At 35.4% G+C, this 20,244-nt stretch overlaps 1 protein-coding gene across 3 annotated transcripts in view; it reads left to right on the top strand.

Annotated features, from left to right (window-relative positions):
* The window catches only part of LOC110026890, a 38,014-nt gene extending 26,508 nt beyond the window's left edge, over window positions 1–11,506 (top strand). For 2 of the 3 annotated variants that reach the window (XM_020728092.1, XM_020728093.1), the window contains exons 6-8: window positions 9,190–9,496; window positions 9,596–9,650; window positions 11,024–11,506. In XM_020728092.1, the coding sequence (XP_020583751.1) occupies window positions 9,190–9,496; window positions 9,596–9,650; window positions 11,024–11,098 (437 nt within the window). In that variant the 3' untranslated portion in view covers window positions 11,099–11,506. The remainder of the gene's footprint in view (window positions 1–9,189; window positions 9,497–9,595; window positions 9,651–11,023) is intronic. The other variant, XM_020728091.1, reaches the window with a different exon arrangement.
* The last annotated feature ends 8,738 nt before the right edge of the window (window positions 11,507–20,244 follow it).

Here is a 20,244-nt window from a genome sequence, read left to right as displayed (position 1 = left end):
TGTTCAAATATCTGTTTGTTCAAATATCTGTTGGAATTGTTTTATGCTTGAAATATTTAGACATGCAAGTTCCTTCACTTGACTCGGTTTTGGCTTGGTTTGGAGTCTCGATTTTGGCTTGAAATGGCTAGAACTTTAATTTTTATGGAAGGCTGGATTTTAATATTGCTGGGCTTAGTTTTGGTCCTTGTTAGGCTCGGTTTTGGCCCCTGTTGGGCTCGATTTTGGCATCCCACGGGTGTCTTAGCTTAAATATACAAGTGATGAATGAATTTATGTTGATTTGGAAGAATTCCATAGCTGTTCTTGTGTAAAACATGCTTTAGTTCTATATTTTGATGTCTTGAGGATATGAAGATGTTTTCTACCCTTTTGTTGCTATTCGGTTGTAACCCGAATTCGAACCTTAGTTGTGGCTCAGTCCTGGCTTGACTTGGGAGCTCGGTTTGCTTGTTTTAGCTCTTACTCGAGAGCCCATGATTGAGTCCTTAAAACTTGTCTTTACTTGAGAGTTTTGATAGCTTGCTTTGCTTGCCTTTGGCCCCTACCCGAGAGATGGCTTTGCTGGTTTTAATTCCTACCCGAGAAATAGCTTAGTTCTTTTTGATTTTTGTTGGTTTCGGCTTTTGCACGAGAGCCTGTTTTGGTTGTGCTGTGTTGTCTCCATTCGAAGGCTGTTATTTGGTTTTGATGGATTGATTTGGCAGTTTATGAGGCCGCAATTTGATATTTGCTTGATGCCTAGCCGTGGGTTTGTGGTGTGGTTGAATCAACCTCCCTTTTGGTCCTTACCCATGAGGCCTATTGGAGGTTGTTGGGTGTGATTTGGTTCTTCTTGCTAGGCTTGATTGGCTTGAATGTTGTGGATGAATCAAGTTTGTCATCCCAAAAATTATAATCACTTTAGTTATCCTCTTATGTTTGTCAGGGAAGCATAGTAGTCATTGGTGGTTCTTTTCTAGGTTCTTTGTTGCCTCAGCCGCGAGCCTCACTCGCTGCCCCTTTGGTTTCCTTTGGTCATGGGTCTTGGTAACTATCTTTTGCCTTAGCCGTAAGCCCCATTTGGCCTCTTTCCTTGTCTTAGCCGAGAGCCTTGGTGGTTGCTTTCTCTTCTCTATTGGCCCCAGCCCTGAGCATTTATTTAGATTATGTGGAAAAATTTTATGCTTATTCGATACACGAGGCTATCTATTAATTCGAAATTGGGGGAATTTTGATTTCGGCATGAGTTTGGAAATATTAGTGGTGGCTTCCCCGAGGTCATTTTCTTTTGAAGTTTGGGAGATTTTAAACCCCATTTTGAAAAAGCATTTGGTGGACTTGATCAATCCTACGTCTTTGAGGTTTGAAAAATCAGCGCAAAGTGATCCTTTATGTTTGTTAGGAAAGACCTTGGGCCCTACTTTTCAAGGTTCTTTCGATACGAGTTTTTGAGAACTGATTTATTCTCCTTTTTGGTGTTTTAGATGGATCAGTGCTTCCTCTCTCTCACCCCATTTTTGTTCTTTTTTTTCCTTGCTTCTTGGTTCGTTCTTTTTGATGCTTATGTCCGATGCATAAGTGTCCACGTATAGCCTTTTGCTATACGTGAAGCCATCAAGCAAGATCGCAAGTAGTCGTTTTGGGGCGTACGGTGTTGATGAAAAAGACACACCGAAGATAGAGCAGAAAGATGCCCTATCCTATAACATCAAGATCCAGGCATTTGATGAACAATGGGATATGGTATCTTTCACCGACATAAGTCTAGCGTGATTTGGCTCGAACCTCCTCAGATGATTGACAGCCCCATGCCCGACAGTGTAATCGACTAATGGACAATAAAAATTTCTAAAAATTTATATATATATAAGTTTTCAAGAAAAAACATACTTTTCCACGAAACAAAATTGATAACTCTTATTTGCATGTTTAAAATTTGTATGCATGTTAAAAAACATAAGACGTACTTTAATGTTGTCCACCTGACGAATACCTGTTTAGGCTAGGAAATAGCCCTCTAAGTGAGGTTCAAGACACCCTTCTAGGCGAGTGACGGGTTGTATACATTCGGGTGACCGAGTAGCCTTCGTGGACCCTCGAGAATAAATATACAACTGAGTCTAGTCCCATACGAGTGCTTGCGGTCCCCCTCATCCTTTTTTTTTTTGTTTTATCAAAGCTTTAGGACAGGGCACTTGTGTTACTTTTCCTTTTTTCGGGATTTCTCCAGGATTTTTGAGGATTTTCTTTTACTTGAGTGTTTCCTCGTTGATTTTCTCGAGTTTTCTGCTCTTCCTTGGATTTCTTGGACAACGTTTCTTCCACACTTCGCTTTTGAGATGCATTTAGGTTTGCTATACTTAAGAAACTGAAGAGACGGCGGATCTCACGGGCGTACAGGTTTGTTTTACATTTTACAGCACTTCATTTTCCTGTTTTTACCTGCTAGTGTTCTTTCTGTACGGCATATTATACTTGTCTTGTTTCTACCTGCTACTGTTCTTTCTATACAACATGTTATACTGTTTTTGCCTACTACTGTTCTACATGCATCCTACTGTTTATCATGTACTGCATATTTTATATTATATAACTTTAAGCATGCCTTCTTTTATATAGGACATTTAGAGGACTACAACCATAGAGTCGTTTGATTTGACACCATAAATGGACACCTTAGAAAACTTAAACTCGTCACGTCGGGGAGCTTGGATCTAGCGCGGTGGGCATCACGGTCATCTTCAACAGCAGAACATGTCTGCCTCAGCCAAACCATTACTTTTTTCTAGAATTAAACAACAATCCATAGGATTTCGAGATTGTTTGTCCAGCGCAACATAAATCCTCTACCTTTTCTTTAGGCATTCGTATAGCTCTGCTGTACGATTTAAGCCCTAACTCGTTCTAGGTTCCGAGGTTGTCGTCCGATACGACGTAAACCCTCATATCTTCTAGGCGACTTGTGTGACCGGGTCACGCAAATATAAGCCCTAATTAAATAAAATTGACAGGATGAAACACTTTAATAATTTATTCTCGAAACTGAAGCCAAACCATAGCATAGACTGAGAAGTCACCGGGGTTCGCCTCCGGATTTATGACCTCCTCTAGTTCTTTCTCGTTTGGATTCCTCAACAATGTTCCAGATTCGAGTCTTTCCTCTTTCACACCTCTTCGTCCGATCTCGTTGAAAGTCCTACCCTTTTGACCTCTTTGAAGATAATATTCCCTGATTTTTATCGAGAGTTTTCTTAAGTGACTTCGATCATTTAAGATGTAATTAAGTATAGGGGCTTGCCCTTATAGGAAGCTTTTCCGAACCCAGTCTAAAATAAACCCTATTTAATTCTTTGTATTAAATAAGGGAACTTGTCGGCAAATAAAACGGTTTCGCAGACCAAACGGATGTCATATATTTCTTAGTTTATTTGATTGAGTCTCATCCTCAAGTCTTGTGTTTTTCTCTCGGGATAATACAAGATTTGAGGTAGAGCGCTCTTTCATTTAAACTGTGAAAAATATGAGGTCAGTTTGATTTCATATTTTTCTAAAATTATATATATATATACGTAAATTAAAACGTCCTTCCGAAGCAGGCGACGGGACTTCACTTCCAGCGACCGACAGCTTCTTACGGACAACTTTTGAACAAATCACCCACAAACTTTTAACTTTACCGTTTTTAGCGCCGACAACGGAAAGTATGCGGAGTACTATTGTTCAGATTGAAACTGCTCTATGCACTAAGCTTAAGTTTTACTATAACATAATCTTCTCGACGCCTGTCTATAAGTGGTCTCAGATCTTTAGGAATGCCTTACAGGAGGACATTGTCTAAGATTTTATGATGGAAAATGAGGGGTAATAAAAGAACGTTTCTAAGATTTTTGTGAAGTAATATGTGAAGCCAAGGGGACTGAAGTTCATATTGACTATCGTGCTTCTCCTATATTTATCTTTACCCAGTTAGAAACGGCCATATCAAACAATTTTGTCACTAGTGTCAATGCGCCTACCTGGCAATCAAATGATTTACCTTGATTTAATGGTTAGATGTTTTTATATAATATAATTATTGAGTAAATTTTAAACTATAGTAAAATTAGAAAAATAATGACAATGATTTTTCAATTTTGAAAAAACTCCTCGAATACAATTGTGTACTAGGTTAAAGACAACTGTAATTACAGTAAACTAAGATGGTTATTGCTGTTAAGACAAATATTTGCTCACCTAAGCGCTTATGTGAGACAAAGTAAGACCATAATCCTCATGTACCTCTCAAGTGGGTCATTACGAAGATGTATCCGAGTGAATACCTTCGATTGATTTTAGAGATGGTTGTTAATACTTCTACTATTGACGTGAGACTTTCATGAAGGATTTGAAGGACTATTAAGAGTTTGGAAAACAAGCATCCCTTTGAATAAGTTGATCAAAAATAGGTGCAACAACTCAAGTTATAGGGTAACAAGTGTTGATGAAAGGATGAGCCCAAGAAATCCGAGGAAGAGATGGAGGGTTGTATCATGATAGAGAAGAATGCATGGATGCCTTGTTTAAAATTGCACAATATGAGCCGCAACTTGAGGCCTGCCTCAGCGCTTTTTATAAAAAATCACAATGAAGCTTAAGATTCATTGTCCCAAGGTGAGAGGTATGCTTCACCCAGGTTGAGGCGTGCCTAGAGGCGCACCCCAAGGCATGCCTCATCTCAAAAAATGCCTCAAAAATTTTGAGGCTATCTGAAGTTTTTTTAAACAAAACTAAAAACAATATCAATATACCTTATTTATCAATCTTCACACCTCACATACTAAATAACAAGAACTAAAATAAAAATGTATTCATAAAAAATTATGTAGTTGAAATACTAATTATCAATATAGTTATTATTTTAATTAAAATTGTTGGTATTAAAGATAAAAAGGAATGAGAGAATATAGATACGATTAAGTATAAAACATGAGATAAGTATTTCACTATGTTGACGATTCTTATGAAAATCAATTGATATGACTAAGTATAAAATGTGAGATAAGTAATTCATTATGTTGTGGATTCTTATGAAAATCAATTAAGTGATGAGAGTAATAGAGACTTTAAAATAAAAAAATTTAAATGTTGATAATTTGTTATATTTTTATTCAAGTGTGAGGTAGTATGAGTGAGATAGAAAGATTAATGTTGAACTTGGTTTGATTGTTATGTTTTGATGTTTCAATGTTTTATTTTAACATCTTAGCTTAATTTGATACTTTAATGTTTATATAATTGATCTTATTTGTAGGTTATTTACGTTACTTTTAATGTATTAATAAATTAGAATATTAATATATGATTTCTTACCTCATACTTTATAGTTTATATAATATTTATTAATTAATGTATTTTTTTTTTTAAATCTGAGACTTATGCCTCGAAATGTCTTGAGGTTTACGACTCTCCTCATGAATGAAAAACGTCTCAATATCTGCAATTTTAAACATTGCAGGGATGTTTACCAAAATGGAATTGTAAGTGTAGATGTGATTATCCCTTGGTTATGCATCCATCAAACTTATTTAGTTTCTATGCTTATTTTTCTATGATTTTTAGATAATCTATTTAGCATTATTTTTTAACATGAAACGCAATGAAACTAGTAAAATGTATTACTTTGCCCTATTATTACATTGATTGTGCTCGTCAAAAGCATCCCTGATGATCAAACGAAATTTAAAGTATTTGTAGATGCAACGGGTGTGCTATAGTGCGAACTCTTTAGTTGCAAGTATGGACAAGTTATATTTAGCATTTGCAAAGAATTTGTGTTAGTTTTTTCAATGATGCTTGCTCTGAGCTTATTAAAGTCAGGAACCTATGGAAGTGGAAGAGTACGAGCATGTGAAATATGAAATCTTTTAGATATGCTAAAAGTAAGTGTGGACGACTTCAAGAATGAGCTGAACTTAATGCTAAATTAGATACATTGCAATAGTATTAGATCTATGAAATCATCACTAAGCCTACTTCTCTTCATTTTAATGATCAGCAGAAAATGCTCATAAATCCTCTTCTTCTGATGATACCGTCCTTCACATACTATCCACTAGAAATGGGATCTTCTTTTTCTATATAATCTCAATATCATCTCCATTAATTCGTACGCTTTATCCACAATAAGCTGTCCATTTTCTTCTCATGTTCCCCCATTTTGTATGGTCTCTAAATATGTTTATTAAATCATTATCATTTCTCAGTAAAATAGATCTCCCAGGAGTCTTAAACCAAATTATTAAGTGACAGGCATTATATTAACATTCAAACTCTTTGCAACATGTAGAACATCTTCCTTAAAATTAAGAATTGAATATCAACCAGCTTCTTCCTTGTCAACTTCCTCAATAATCCTTTTATAGTAGACTTTGATTGTGAATATTGCATCATCCATGGCTAACAAGAAGAAATATCGTTATCGTTGAATTCAAGAGAGATGCCAAAAAAAAAAAGTTAAAAACAATAGAACGTTAAGAACTCATTAAAATCATCATTAAGACCATATACCCTAAAAACTAAAGTGATATTTCACTTTATTATTGAATAAAATGATCTTAAAGGGCTACCAAGTAAAACACTAACATCAGTAAGTTTTAATTATACATAGATTTTCTTAAAAATAAATTGCGAGCACTTAAGTGCAAGAAAAATCCTAGCAAGAAGGAAGCATAAAGAATGCAAAATTCTGTTAGTATCATCAGTTTTTTCCTCTTTGAATGACACTAGAAACCAATAGATTAAGCCTTCATAGTGCATAGAGTATTGAGAGGTGAAGTGGGGAGGCAAAAGATAAAGGGTATGTTCAATATAGTGTATGAATGTATCTAAATATGATTTAGGTCCCAATCTACATCCACATACACAAACTTTCCTTTTTCCTCTATACTTCTAACGATCACATGCTTAAAGACTCAATAAATTTTAAGTGGTTTTACAAGAGGTTACCTTAGATTGGCCATTGACATAGCTTGTCTTCTCACACTCCATAGTCTACCTCGTCAAATCATAGTGTTGATCTTTCTCCAAGCCATCATGACCTTTTTAAACTTGCTCTTTGTTAAGCATTGCCTCATGTTTGACACCGTTCTAGGGCCCCTAGAAGATGTTTAGGAACTGGGTTTTGTGTGGAGGTAATCGTGAAATGTTACGAGAATAATGATTGGGGCGGTTAGCTTGGAAGGAGATAGGATGTGAAATCTATTGTTGAACAACACATTGGAAGGGTTTGGCTGCTGTCTGGATTGAAAACAACGGTTGAATGATGAAACGACAAAGTACTGGTGACGAAGAGGTTCATCCACCTGTTTCTGAGCAAGATTCAAACATACCACTTGCAAAAAGAAGAGGATACAACTCTCTGAAGAGCACAAAATAAATAATAAAATCTTTAAAACAAAAAGGCATAATAACTAATGTCTCAAAACAACCAAACACCAAATATATAAATGTCCCTTATTAGAAAATAATCTAACTAGAATCTAGAGAAATATGAAAAAAATATGAAAAGGAAAAAAAAACTCGCTGAAATTAAAAATGAAAATAAGAAAGTATTGAGTCAATAGATACTCCTGCGAGGGTTGTGAGTTGTGAAATCACATTATCTTGAACCGGAGACAATATTGCGTTCTGCATTATGGTATCACAGAGTTTTCGCGATTGGGATCGCAGGATCTCTAATCCTATGACTTTGGCGAGATGCTTTCGTGTCACTTCGCGGCTAGGAGAAGCTTCTTATTCTCTGAGACAACTTAGATCTCATTGTTGGATGTTCTTTCCAACAAAACACCTAAGGAGATTTCCAATGCTATGATTCACCACTCATGTCTGACCATCTATTCGTGGGTGCACTGTTGAATTGAACTGGAACTTAACACTCAACTTATTCTATAGGGCCTTTCCAGAAATAGCTAAAAAATTTCTCATTTCTTTTAATGACATTTTCATCTATATCTCCATCACTTTGAAAAATTGACATGTGTTATCTAAAACGTTCACGTCTTTTAATGACTTGGTCACTTATTGTTACAACCCCGCCACTTGATCTACTACTAAAATTAGATTCCATGTATTTAATTTTAGATCTACTCAAACAAAAGCCTTTAGATTTTATAGTTGACCTCCATAATTCAAGTCTCCTAAATTCTCTCTAGTATTATCCACAAGAAGGATATCATCAATGAAATGTATACACCAAGGTACATCTTTCTATAAATGTCCAGTAAAAACATCCATAACTAAAGAAAAAGATATGAGATTAAAGCCGATCCTTGATATAATCCAACTAAATAAGAAAATACTTAGTCAATCATCATAGTGTTTGAACACAAGTAACAACTTTAGTAGATATATCTGTAATGACTTGAATATAAACAATACAACACTTTTATTTTCTACAACTCTCTAAACTATTGCTCTTGGAACTTTATCATAAGCTTTTTCTAAATTTAAAAAAAAAAAGATCATATGTAAGTCCTCCTTACTCTCCCTGTAATTCTCCATCAAATCTCTCAATAAATGTATTGCTTCCATGATATACTTTCCCGACATGTATCCAAACTGATTTTGAGAAAGTTTTGTATCTCATTGTAATCTATTTTTCAATTACTCTCCCATAACTTTAATGCATGACACATTAACTTAATTCCTCTCTAAGTACATCTCTTTTACTCTTAAAAACTAGAGCCAATAGACTCTTTATTCATTCACCAAGCTTCTTTTTAATTTTTAAAATAATATTAAAAATTTTTGCAAGCCAAAGAAATTCCCAGATCTTCTAAACATTCTAAGCCAAGAAGTTTCGTTTCACGTGATAAAAATATTATGTAGTACAATATTGCAATTAATATTTATCCCTCTCTAGTTTCTCTTTAATTTACCTCTCTTTATCCATCTTTTAATACCCAAGCTAATTTCAAACCTTCATACACCATAAAATGATTCTGAACTTTAAAACACCAACGATAACTTTACCAGTTAACATTTTTTTTAAACTTGAAAAGGTTAAGATGGCCAACGATAACTTTACTGGTTGGTCTTTTTTATTATCTATCATGTATTGTTTATCACTGCATATTATATCAAATTGGTGGTCCTTGCAACATGATTTTCAATTAAATGCGGTTCTTCTCATATCAGAAATTTCACTTAGCCAACTCTTTTTTGAACTAGGTCGGCAGAGAAAGAAGAGCTTCTCTGATGAAGAAGAACTCGGGCAACCTGGGATGATATTTACTGCAAATTTTGGTGGACAGCAGTCTTTCACCTGGTCCTTCAACACATGGGAGAACTGTAATTACCAAAACTCTACACCTGGTTTTGAATGGAAGGATGAATCAAAATCAGAGAAAAACAGGGGAAGGGTTTGGAGTGAAAGTGATATCGAAGAAGAAGCAAATGTTGTAGATCAACATTCCAATAGAGTAGCTCTTGGGTTGCCAGCTTCAGGTCCTTTGTGTTTAGCGGACGTTAAAAGAGCGTGAGTTGTTTAGCCATAACATTTAAAACCCTACAGCAGAGTTTTTTTGTAATATAAAGTTTTGGAGTCTCAATTGTTCTTTCTTTTAACAAATTACAGTTTTCGTGAGTCTGCACTGAAGTGGCACCCTGACAAACATCATGGCCTTGCACAGGTTAGCTATTCATGCTATTTTTTAATTATTGGAAGATTTACAAACATGCCACAAAATTGCTTTGTATTTACATATCTTACACCTAAATTTTGATTTTTAGATTCAAGTAACCTTACTAGTGCATGAAGAGGAGTATTTCACTTTTTAGAAGTTAGAGATAGTGTTATTTTTGATGTGATATGGAAGATTTGAGTGTTAATACATAAGAATTGTGTGGTATTTATGTGAACCCCGCTTAATTATTTGATGAAACTTTTCCATGTTTTTTTTTTTAATTTTTTATAACAAAGCTTGGATGATTCACAATCACATCTCTCCAATGCACATTATTATAAACGCTTGACGGCATAGCTATCTGAGGTGACAGGATATATTTGTAGGAGCATCATTAACTAGATCGGTATAATATGCTTTGTTTTTGGACTTCAATGAATTTCAGCTAATGTTTTTAAATTGATTTATCCCCATTGCATTGCAATTCACATATAATTGTATATTTTTAAGTAGCTTTTACAGATATCTAAATTCTTTTGTTGTTCGTGGCTTATTGTAGTTAATTACATTACATAACAGTCCATTTTTTATGGCAAAAATTTACATGCATTGCACACAATTTTTATGTATTTACATAGCTCAAGTTTAAGCTCTGATATTTACATACATAGAATTTTAATGCTTTAAATCTATGCATGAAAAAGTGTATTTCATTTTTTAAAAAGGTAATAGTGCTATTTTTATGTGATATTAAAGATTTGAGTGTTATGTGAGTAAATACGAGTTTAGAATTTTGTGCTATGTCTGCAAATACCCCTTTTATATATTCATAGACTTTGTCACATCACTTTAACTAATCATGGATATCAGTTACATCACCATAATCTGTTTTTTAAATATTATGAACCTGTTGGGATCACTTTCTGTTTTTTATTTTTATTTTTGTTTTATTTTCTATTTTCTATTTTTAGAAAACACGTTTGAGACTATTATGATTTATATGTTTTTAAAAATAAATATAAAACATGTTTGGTTGGATATTTATTATTATTATTTTTAAAGAAAACTATATTTTTTATAAAATGATTGGGCCCACATGACATTCTAGTATTGCGTTTTATGAAGGCTTATTTATAATTATTTATAATATGTGTTTAGAGACGGGCGTGTTTAACGTGTTTTAAAAAGTTCTATTTTGAAAATTTTAAAAAAAAATGTGTTATTTCTAAAAATAAAGTAAAAACAATTAAACAAACACTGTTTTTCTGTTTGTTTCCTCTTCTTTGTTTTCAAAAAACAAAAACAAGAAATAAAATTGATCCCAAACAGCCCCTATATTATTCATTCCTGAATTCTAACAGAAATGAGCTGCAATGCAGGATATGGCAGCAGAGAAGTTCAAGCTCTGTGTTGATGCTTACAACAACCTCTGCAATGCTATGAAATCTTCCTAAATCATTTTCGTCTCTGCGCTCTCACAGATTATCGAACGGTATTTCTAGTGTAATACGATTATACGAGCCATATACCTAATTGCATTATTTTCGAAGTGAATTATACCCAGCTCACAGAGAAAATTTCCAAGAATACTAAAATTTTTTCTTATCTTCTTCATCTATTGGTTTCTTCTCCAAATGTTTGTTTGATTGTAAGTATTAGGAGTGTAACAGAAAAATAATAATTTTGTTCATAGATTTTTTGCAATGCATGCGATTGCATTGCTTTTGCAGTATAGTTTGATTGTAACTATTAGGAGTGTAACAGAAAAATAATAATTTTGTTAAGATAACTGGTGCGCAAATGGATTGTCTTTGTAAATTCAGTGGGAATTTGTCGACAAGACTGAAAGCAGAAGCATGTTACTTCAATGAGGGACTCCAATTCATCCCAGAATTTTCCTAATCTATTTAGTTGTTATAAATCATTTTTTGCAGGTCAATTTAATGGATTATGACGTTGTTGATTTTGGAAAAAAAGCTTGGTTGGCATCTTCTTCCAAAGGTTTTTGCCTCTGGTAAGAGGGTTGGAAAGGCTGTTCTCAATTAAAACAGCATATCCAATTTTCAAATAAATTAAATTTTTTGCTAGGGATGGTTAGGAGACAATCATATTTAATTCTAGTTATATTCTTTTATGTTGGATTGTTTTGCTTTTGTTGTTGTTCGTGTAGGTTCTTTTGGAGTAAAGTGCTAAAATAGGCTCCTGATTATTTACATGTGATCATTTCAGTCCTGGAGTTTATAAAAGTGTCTCAATTAAAACAGCATATCCAATTTTCAAATAAATTAAACCTTTTGCTAGGGATGGTTAAGAGACAATCATATTTAATTCTAGTTATATTGTTTTATGTTGGATTGTTTTGCTTTTGTTGTTGTTCGTTTAGTTTCTTTTGGAGTAAAGTGCTAAAATAGGCTCCTGATTATTTACATGTGATCAGTCCTGGAGTTTATAAAAGTGTCAAATTCGTCCTCTGACTCGAGGATTATTCCGACCCATATTAGAAGATTTGGAGACTAAATTAGCACTTTTATAGGCAGACCAAAATGACCCCTTACAAAAAGACAGATGATTATTTTGAGACTTTTCTCGTTTCTTTTTATCAGATATTTATGCTATTGATTTGTTGGATGAATTATAAGTTCTATTGATTGAATAAAAGGCTATTTTTTTCGGCTTATGTTTGTATTTTTATTTATGACTGTTTGCATATTAACTTCTTTTGAGTATAAAATATGCTTCTATATATCCATATGGATATACCCTTGCATAGAGGTTTTTGAATTAAATCGAATTTGTAGATCAACATTTCTGTAATTTAAGAGTAAGATTTGTGCATTGGCGGGAGCTCTGGATGTGCCCCTTTGCTTGTGATGTAAATCTGTAATTATATGTTAGATGAATTAAACACTTACCAATTAATTCCTTTGTCTTTACATATCCTGCACCTAACTTCAATTTTTACTTATAGTGGTATTTTTAATATAATATGAAAGATTTGGGTGGTAAAAATGTAAAACATAAAGTTTAGGTGTTAGATATGTAAGTATATAGGAATGGGGTGGTATGTATGTAAATGCTCCTCATATGTTTAGCAGTTATTTATCTTCCCTCAACCTAGTGAACCAAAAAAAGTCTAGATCACGCGGAAGCTTTCCCGCATCAAATTTTTGTGGCATTGTTGTTGCTACCGTATTTCGTGAGAGTGGCTACTGAAACAATTTTATTTTCCTTTTTTTTTTTTTTTGCTTTTGAAAAATAATGTCCAAAAAAAAAAAAAAAAAAAAAAATCCTCTTCCCATTATTTCTTCCATCCGTATATTTCCAAAATTCCAATCAAGCCACCATTGAGACAATTGCCAAATCTGATTAAGAACCTATGTTGGACTACATACAATGGCTACTCCATCACGTGCTACATCGACTCAATGCCTTTGAGGATAGAACCTAGGATGGGATCACCGTCGACTCTAATAGTGAAAACCGAGAAGGAGAGGAAGTAGAACACCTAAATCCAATGGAGAGGAAGACATGCCACGACACTTTTAGGTACAGTATCAGCAGAGATCCAAAGTTGAATTGTCTACTGGAAGATATAGAAATGAGGTGCCTGTTGTAAGATTCAAAGATGAGCTTGTTGAAGGATATAGTGATGAGATGCTTGTTACATGATACATAAATAAGACATCTGTTGGGGGATACATAGATGAGATGCTTGTTAAAGATATAGGTATGGATTGCTTGTTGGAAGATACAAAGATGTGCCTATTGGAGGATATAGAAATCTGGGAATGAAAGTGGATCTATTGGAGTTCGAGGCGAGAATGGATCCAACTGACTTTCTATAGTTGATGCAGACAATTGAACAGATCTTTGAATATATGGAGGTGCCTGATAACAGAAAAGTGAAGCTTGTCACTATTAAACTGAAGAAGAATGTTTATTTGCAGTGGGAGAATTTGAAGAGGGAGATGTAGAGAGAATATGACAAAGTCACTTCTTGGGAAAAGATGAATCGGGAGATGCTGTGACATTACCAACCCCGAAGTTACTACTAAGATATTTTCTTGAAGCATCATAACATGCAGGAGACGGAGTTATTAGTGGTGGAGTACAAAACATAATTTATATAGCTTAAGTAAAAATGTGAGTTGAAGGAGATAGAGGAGCACGCCATAGCAAGGTATTTGGGAGGATTGAACTCCACCATCAGTAATGTGGTCCAGTTGCAACCTTATTGGACACTGAGGGAAGTGCAGACTTTAGCACTGAAAGTGGAGAGATAATAGATGCAGAATAGGCAACTACTGTCAATCTGACAACCACCTACAGTTGGAGACCTTAGGAGGAACATGCCTCGGGGAGTGGAGTGATATGAATCAAATTTATGATTTTATTATTATTATTATTATTATTGTAAATATCATGCTTTAGTTTTTTTATTATGATGTTTTTGCACTTGCAGAATGTGTTTTTGTTATGCTTTACATGATATAGGTGTTGAGCGCACTTCGAGAAGTTAAGATGACAAATTGAATAAAAAACCACTAATATGCTTGTGCCAATAAGAGGCATGCCACACTCCTGCGTGAATAGGCAGCGTGTCCGCGCCGACCCTTCAGACATCATGCCCTGTTCCATGAGTACGAGAAATTGGAAGGAATTTTTGATGAATTTGAACCGTAAGTATACAAGGGAATGAATGGAAGATTAGGGGGACAACTCGTTGTCTAAAGGCTGTCATTTTCCAGAGTTTAAGGGAGTCTTATTTTTTCCCTAGGTTTCTCTCCATTAGTTCTTTTTTGGGAAAGATTCTAGGGTATTTTTTTTTTAGTTGTGAGAGTTATGGAAGAGAGATTTGTGTGCACTTGTACGAGGGAGTCTTATTTTTTCCCTAGGTTTCTCTCCATTAGTTCTTTTTTGGGAAAGATTCTAGGGTATTTTTATTTAGTAGTGAGAGTTATGGAAGAGAGATTCGTGTGCACTTGTACGAGGGAAACTCCTGGAGACTTGGCATTGTAATTAGAAGATTGCAGAATATTTTAAAGGACGATTGGCTCAGGTGTGAAATTTTTTTTCTATTAACGTTATTTTTCTTAATGTTTTCAATTAAAATTCCCGTGTTTTTTCCCTCATGTATAGTATCTACTTCTCTTTCATACTTTTGTAATGTAAGACATGGGTTTAATCAATTTTTTGATTCATGAGTTTTTTTTAGGCATTTTTTTGTGCTTTTAATTTCATATGTTGATATTTTAACCTTCTGATCATAATTTACTTTTGAGCTGACAAATCAGAAAGTTAAAATTTCTTGTGATCTAGGACTTCAAACCATTGATTTGAAGAATATGTAGGTTAACACACACTCACCTAATAGAATAGACATTTTATCAATAGAAGAGTGCAACATAGATAGAGGATTAACAGATTCTTGAGAAACTATGCAGGGTTAAGTTCGCTTTGTTGTCATACAGGTTTTCAATGTTTCTTATGACCTAAACATAGGTTAAGTAGGATTTATCCCTGATTGTCAACGACAAGGTTGGAAACTCATAAGTAAAATATTGATGAATCATTAGATCAATGTTATAGAAGTATGAAGTTTTAACCTATGAATAACTCCAATGAAATTTAGTTTTGATATTTTATTTCTGCATTAGGATTTTAGAATCTATTACTACTTGTAAACCTGAACCTTCAAACTAGACTTAGGGGTGTGGGAAATTAGAACTTAACCTTTTAGAAAAGTTGAGATGATGACCTTGAAGGAGCTGAGCAAGGGACGACCAATGATGACATTGTAAGTGGGTGGTTAGTCAACCACTTGGAAGTTTGTTTTGTTGGTGAACTTCTTATCCTTCTCTTCTCAAATAACTGTTAGAGTGTTGGTTCCCAACGCTTCCTTCCTCGCGCAAGAGAAACCATGGAGTGGCTCAACCACAACTGTTAATCAGTCATTGCCAAGGCCCATTTTATCGAATACCGACTTGAACAAGATGTTCATTAAGCTGCTAATGTCTATGAGGGTGCTACATATCTTTTAGTTATTGATCAATTCGGCGACGACGATAGCGTTGTTATAGAGTTTACCCATAGGGGACAAATCTTCATTGGTGAAAGTTATGGGGTGATGTGAGCTGGGTTTGGGCATTCTGGTGGTTGTGCATGGTTCTCCCGATTAATGTTACTTTAAACTGGCTCGACAAGATGAGTTTCCAACTCTTCCTAAGTTAGCTGTAATTATGCAACGACGTGGATTTCATGGGCTTGGACAATATTTATTCCAGTGGAGCTTTCCCATGTCGTTGGGCCATTACTTCTGGAGCCACACTACTTAAGTTTCATGTCCTCGATCAGCTCTTCGATCAGGTGGCACTCCTCTGATTAGTGTCCATAGTCCTGATGGTAGGCACAATACTTTTTGGAGTTTCGCAGATAAGCTTCGGTCTTCATCAAGGGTTTTGTTTTGAAGTAGTTTTTATTTTGTATGGCCTCCACTATATTGACCATTGAAATTTTCATAGGAGTTGCTTTTGATACGCCGTGGTTAGTCAGCGAGTGCTCATGGTATCAAGCCGACCACTGCTCAAGTTATCGGGCTTGACTCCCTTAGTGGTACGATCTACAGTCTCCCTGTGATCCTGGAGTAGTTGAGCGTCTTCATAGAGAGGGTTGGCGGAAGGATGCGAACCATGTCTCAACCTCCACCTTTCGCCTGTGGGCACCCTCTTCTGCGAGCGACGGGTGCAGGAATTTACTATGAAGGAAGCGGATTGGAGTTATATTCCTTGGTTGATATGTGTTTGTTGGCCAATTCCAACAACTCAACTGATATTATTGGTCGTTGCAGACCCAACTCAGAAGGGGGGTCCTTCCTTCAGCACTTTAGCTAGGGTAGCATGGGCAAACATGGGTTATAGGTCCTACACTTCTAACATTTCATTCTAGAAGCGTATAATGAACGAGCAAAGGCTCTTGATCTGTCCCTGACGGATTTGCAGAAGGGCTTGAGAGTTTTTCTAAGGCTTTTGGGCGTTGACAAACTGTGCCATAAACATCCTCTTAAATTTAGCGAACGATGTGATATTCTTGGGGGTAATCCATTGAACCACTCGATGGCCGACTGCCTCAACATGGTAAAGAAGAGATGATATTTCAGCATGTTGTTGATCCTCAACAAACACACGACCGACTCAAACAAGGCTATATGGTCGGTCAGGTCGGTCCTCTCCGTAGACTCTAGTACTTGAATTTTAAACTTTTCTGAGGACTCTACCTCAGAGATTTGTTGATTGAACACATTATTGGGTTGTCAGAGTGCCTCAGTGCACGCGAACCAATGTTGATCGATCGGTGCCTACCCAACACTATCGAAGCACTGGAGATGCCTTCTCTTTCCAAGGTCGGGGGACTTCAACTGTTGGACGCCAAACCTTCTTCTCAAGGGCGCAACTCTCTTCCCCCAACTACTGCGTCATAACATTTGATTCTTCAACTTCTAGACATGCTGAGTTATAAACTCTCTGACGCACCCATGTTGCAATATCTCTATTGTGAGTTTCTTCTCCTTTGTACTCTTCTTGTTTGTAGCATGATCCACGCTCAACATTTCTAAGATTTTGAATTATATTTATATGTGAATCACGCCCAAAGAATAGATCATAAGGAGAGAGACAATGAGATAAAGAAATGAGTGAACAGTAATACATCGTGTCAATTGTGTCTTATTCATAAAATGACCTCCCTATTTATAAAAGAGGGGCACAATGTGATGATGTTCATTTTTTGCCCCTTCTTTTAAAAGGGACAAAACTAGGTATTTTTGGTATTTTACATGTATGAGCTTATAATCTGGTTGCTCTTTGGGTCGACCAACTATGCATGCTTGGCTTCGGGTCGGCAAAGCTCAGCTCGATTGATTGTATTCTACTTAGTCTAGATCCACTTGATCGCTTGATCTTAGTTGATACAGGTTGTTTAATGGATGTGGCATTGTAGTCGATCCTTGACCTTTGATGAGGGGCCTCTTGATGTCTCTGGGATGGCTGAAGATGCTTGGAGACCAAATCTTCCTTGGATCAGCTCTTTCATAGTGGTTGGGTTGGATGCCTCTTTTTCTTCTTTCTAATCGGATGGCTCGTTCTTGTATCCTCCGACTGTTTTTGGCTTGTCTTGTGATTTGGTCGGCTTTGACCTTACTGTCTTTGGTTCGGACTCATTCACTCAGTCGGACAAGTGAACTTCATTGTCTTCTATCGGTCGACCTTTCTTTGTAATACTCTTTTCTTTTGGACTGTTAAATCTCCTCAAGATCAGCGTTGTCGTATTTTTATGTGCACATATACTTTCTAATTCATCGATCATCAACTTTTTTTTAAACACCTTTTTCCTTGCTTTCTCTAGCAAGTGCCTTAACACAAGTACCTTGAGAAAGTCCTTTCAAGAGAAAGATGAGTTCCGCCTAATGCGTAACACATCGATTCGAACAAATTGAAGAATCAGAAGATGCTAGATTTAAATGCTCACCTTGACCCTTGTAAAAAAGGTCTAAGTGGGAACTAGAAGTTGATTTTTTATAAATTATTTTGATTCGGGTACATCAATACAACGTGTGCATATCATTTGTTGACTTATTATTTATTAGCTTTGGATCATTTCTATACAGGCAACTTTCAATTTTAGCATGATTCAAGTCCATTCTTACTGTACAGTTGGACCTAATTTAAGCATGCACTATCACCTTATTCATCCAACTCAAATGAACATGGGCTTACATAAAAATAATAATATTTTACATTTCAATTTTTATATGCTTGTGCAGCAAAGAGTTAACTAAATGGTGGTTACAGTTGCATTACATATACTTACAGTCTAGTTTTCAACTCAAAAGCTCAAGTCTATGAGTGGAAAAAATATTACATCAAGACTTCGGATACATCCGAAGTCGAATAAGGAGACTACACGTGTCAAGTGGGTCCCACCGCTTTTAATGCTGGCAAATGTCATTGTATTGCGGTGGGACCAACTTGACACGTGACGCCCCACAATTTGACCGGATGTAATATTTTCTCCTATTAGTGAGGATCAAACATGCCACGCCATGTTAGCCCTCACTTCCTCAATTAGTGTCATGCATTAGAGGCTAACTCAATTGCGCAAAGGCATTCTTGGATTTATCCATTTTAGAGCATTGCACAACCATGGAAGAACTTGCCAAAGATTCATGGTAGCCACAAATCATATGAATCACCATATTCCAGTGTAAAACTGAATTTAAAATATCTCATAAATTATGGACATGGTACCTGTGTGTGTGTGTGTGTGTGTGTGTGTGTTATTTTAAGTCCACGATTTAGCAAATCGAGACCGTTCTTAATTCCTTATCTAATTTTTGTTACATCTTAGATTTATTAAATTCTGTTACCTGTAAGATTTAATAAATTTAAATCTATATGATCGATTAAATTTGTTAAAATCTCAAGAAAACAGTTGGATGCACCCTCCTGCTTCAGAAAAAAATATTATGTCTGGAGTCCGGACGTAGCTCGTGTCCGGACAATTATTGCGATTCACCGAAGATCATTTTTTTCTCTCTTTTGCTCCTTTTGGTGGATCACAACCGTTGTCCAGACGTAGCTTACGTCCAGCCCTATTTCAACTAACAAATATCAAGAATTATGATTATATTTAGTTTTTTACATCCTATAGTGGTGGTAAAGATAACAAAAACTTCATCATGCCAAGTTGTATGTATGCCTTTATGAGGTGGCTGAGTTTGCCATTTAGATTTCCAAAATTTTTCTGTTGTTGAATTCGATATTTTTCATCTTAATAATCGCTCAATAACTTGCTCCAAAACGAAAATAATGGAGTGTATTATTGCGCTTGTTCAGTGGTTTTTGTCAGCAGAACTCTCATTTTGTGCCATTCATGTCCCTCTTCCTCTTCATTTCTATCACGTGGCATTCTATAATTTTCATTGAATAATTTTTTTTCAATAATGATTATTACTGTTTAGTATTTAATTTATAATTATTGGTTTTTGGTTTTGGTTATCAGTCTTTCCAAAAATCAAGTATGATGCACCAATCCGCTAGAAAAAAAAAAATGATAGTTCTAGTACCTAAACCTGTTAATGATCCTATTTTGAGCCGACCTAGCTTGGCTGGAAATGGGCTCGTGATTCATTATGTTTGATTTCAAGCCGAGCTGCCTCAAAATTGAAGCGAGCTCAATCTAGCTCGAAATCGAAACAAGCTGGCTCAAATTGACTTATTTGATTCGGTTTCATGTCGGCATCGACTTGATCCTACTCAAAATTGAAATTGATTGGCTCAAATAGAGATATTTTGGTTTGTTCCATCGCGAAATCGGCTGAAAATTGGCTTTGATTCATCATATGCAATTTTATTTAACATATATATAATTTTTATAAATTAAAAAAAAAACTACGACAGATTCATGTATGGCTCAAAATCAGCTCGAAAAAAATGCGATCCAAATTTCAGCTCATAGATCGTCTCAATTATTTTGATTCGAGTCAAAATTTGAATCGATTTTCAAACCATTAACAATCTTTGAGCTATATTCACAGCCCCACTAA

This window comes from Phalaenopsis equestris, unplaced genomic scaffold, assembly GCF_001263595.1.
Source record: "Phalaenopsis equestris unplaced genomic scaffold, ASM126359v1 Scaffold000403, whole genome shotgun sequence".
NCBI lineage: Eukaryota > Viridiplantae > Streptophyta > Magnoliopsida > Asparagales > Orchidaceae > Phalaenopsis > Phalaenopsis equestris.
Note: the sequence above shows the minus strand (reverse complement) of the source record. Positions and strands in the feature narration are given on the sequence as shown.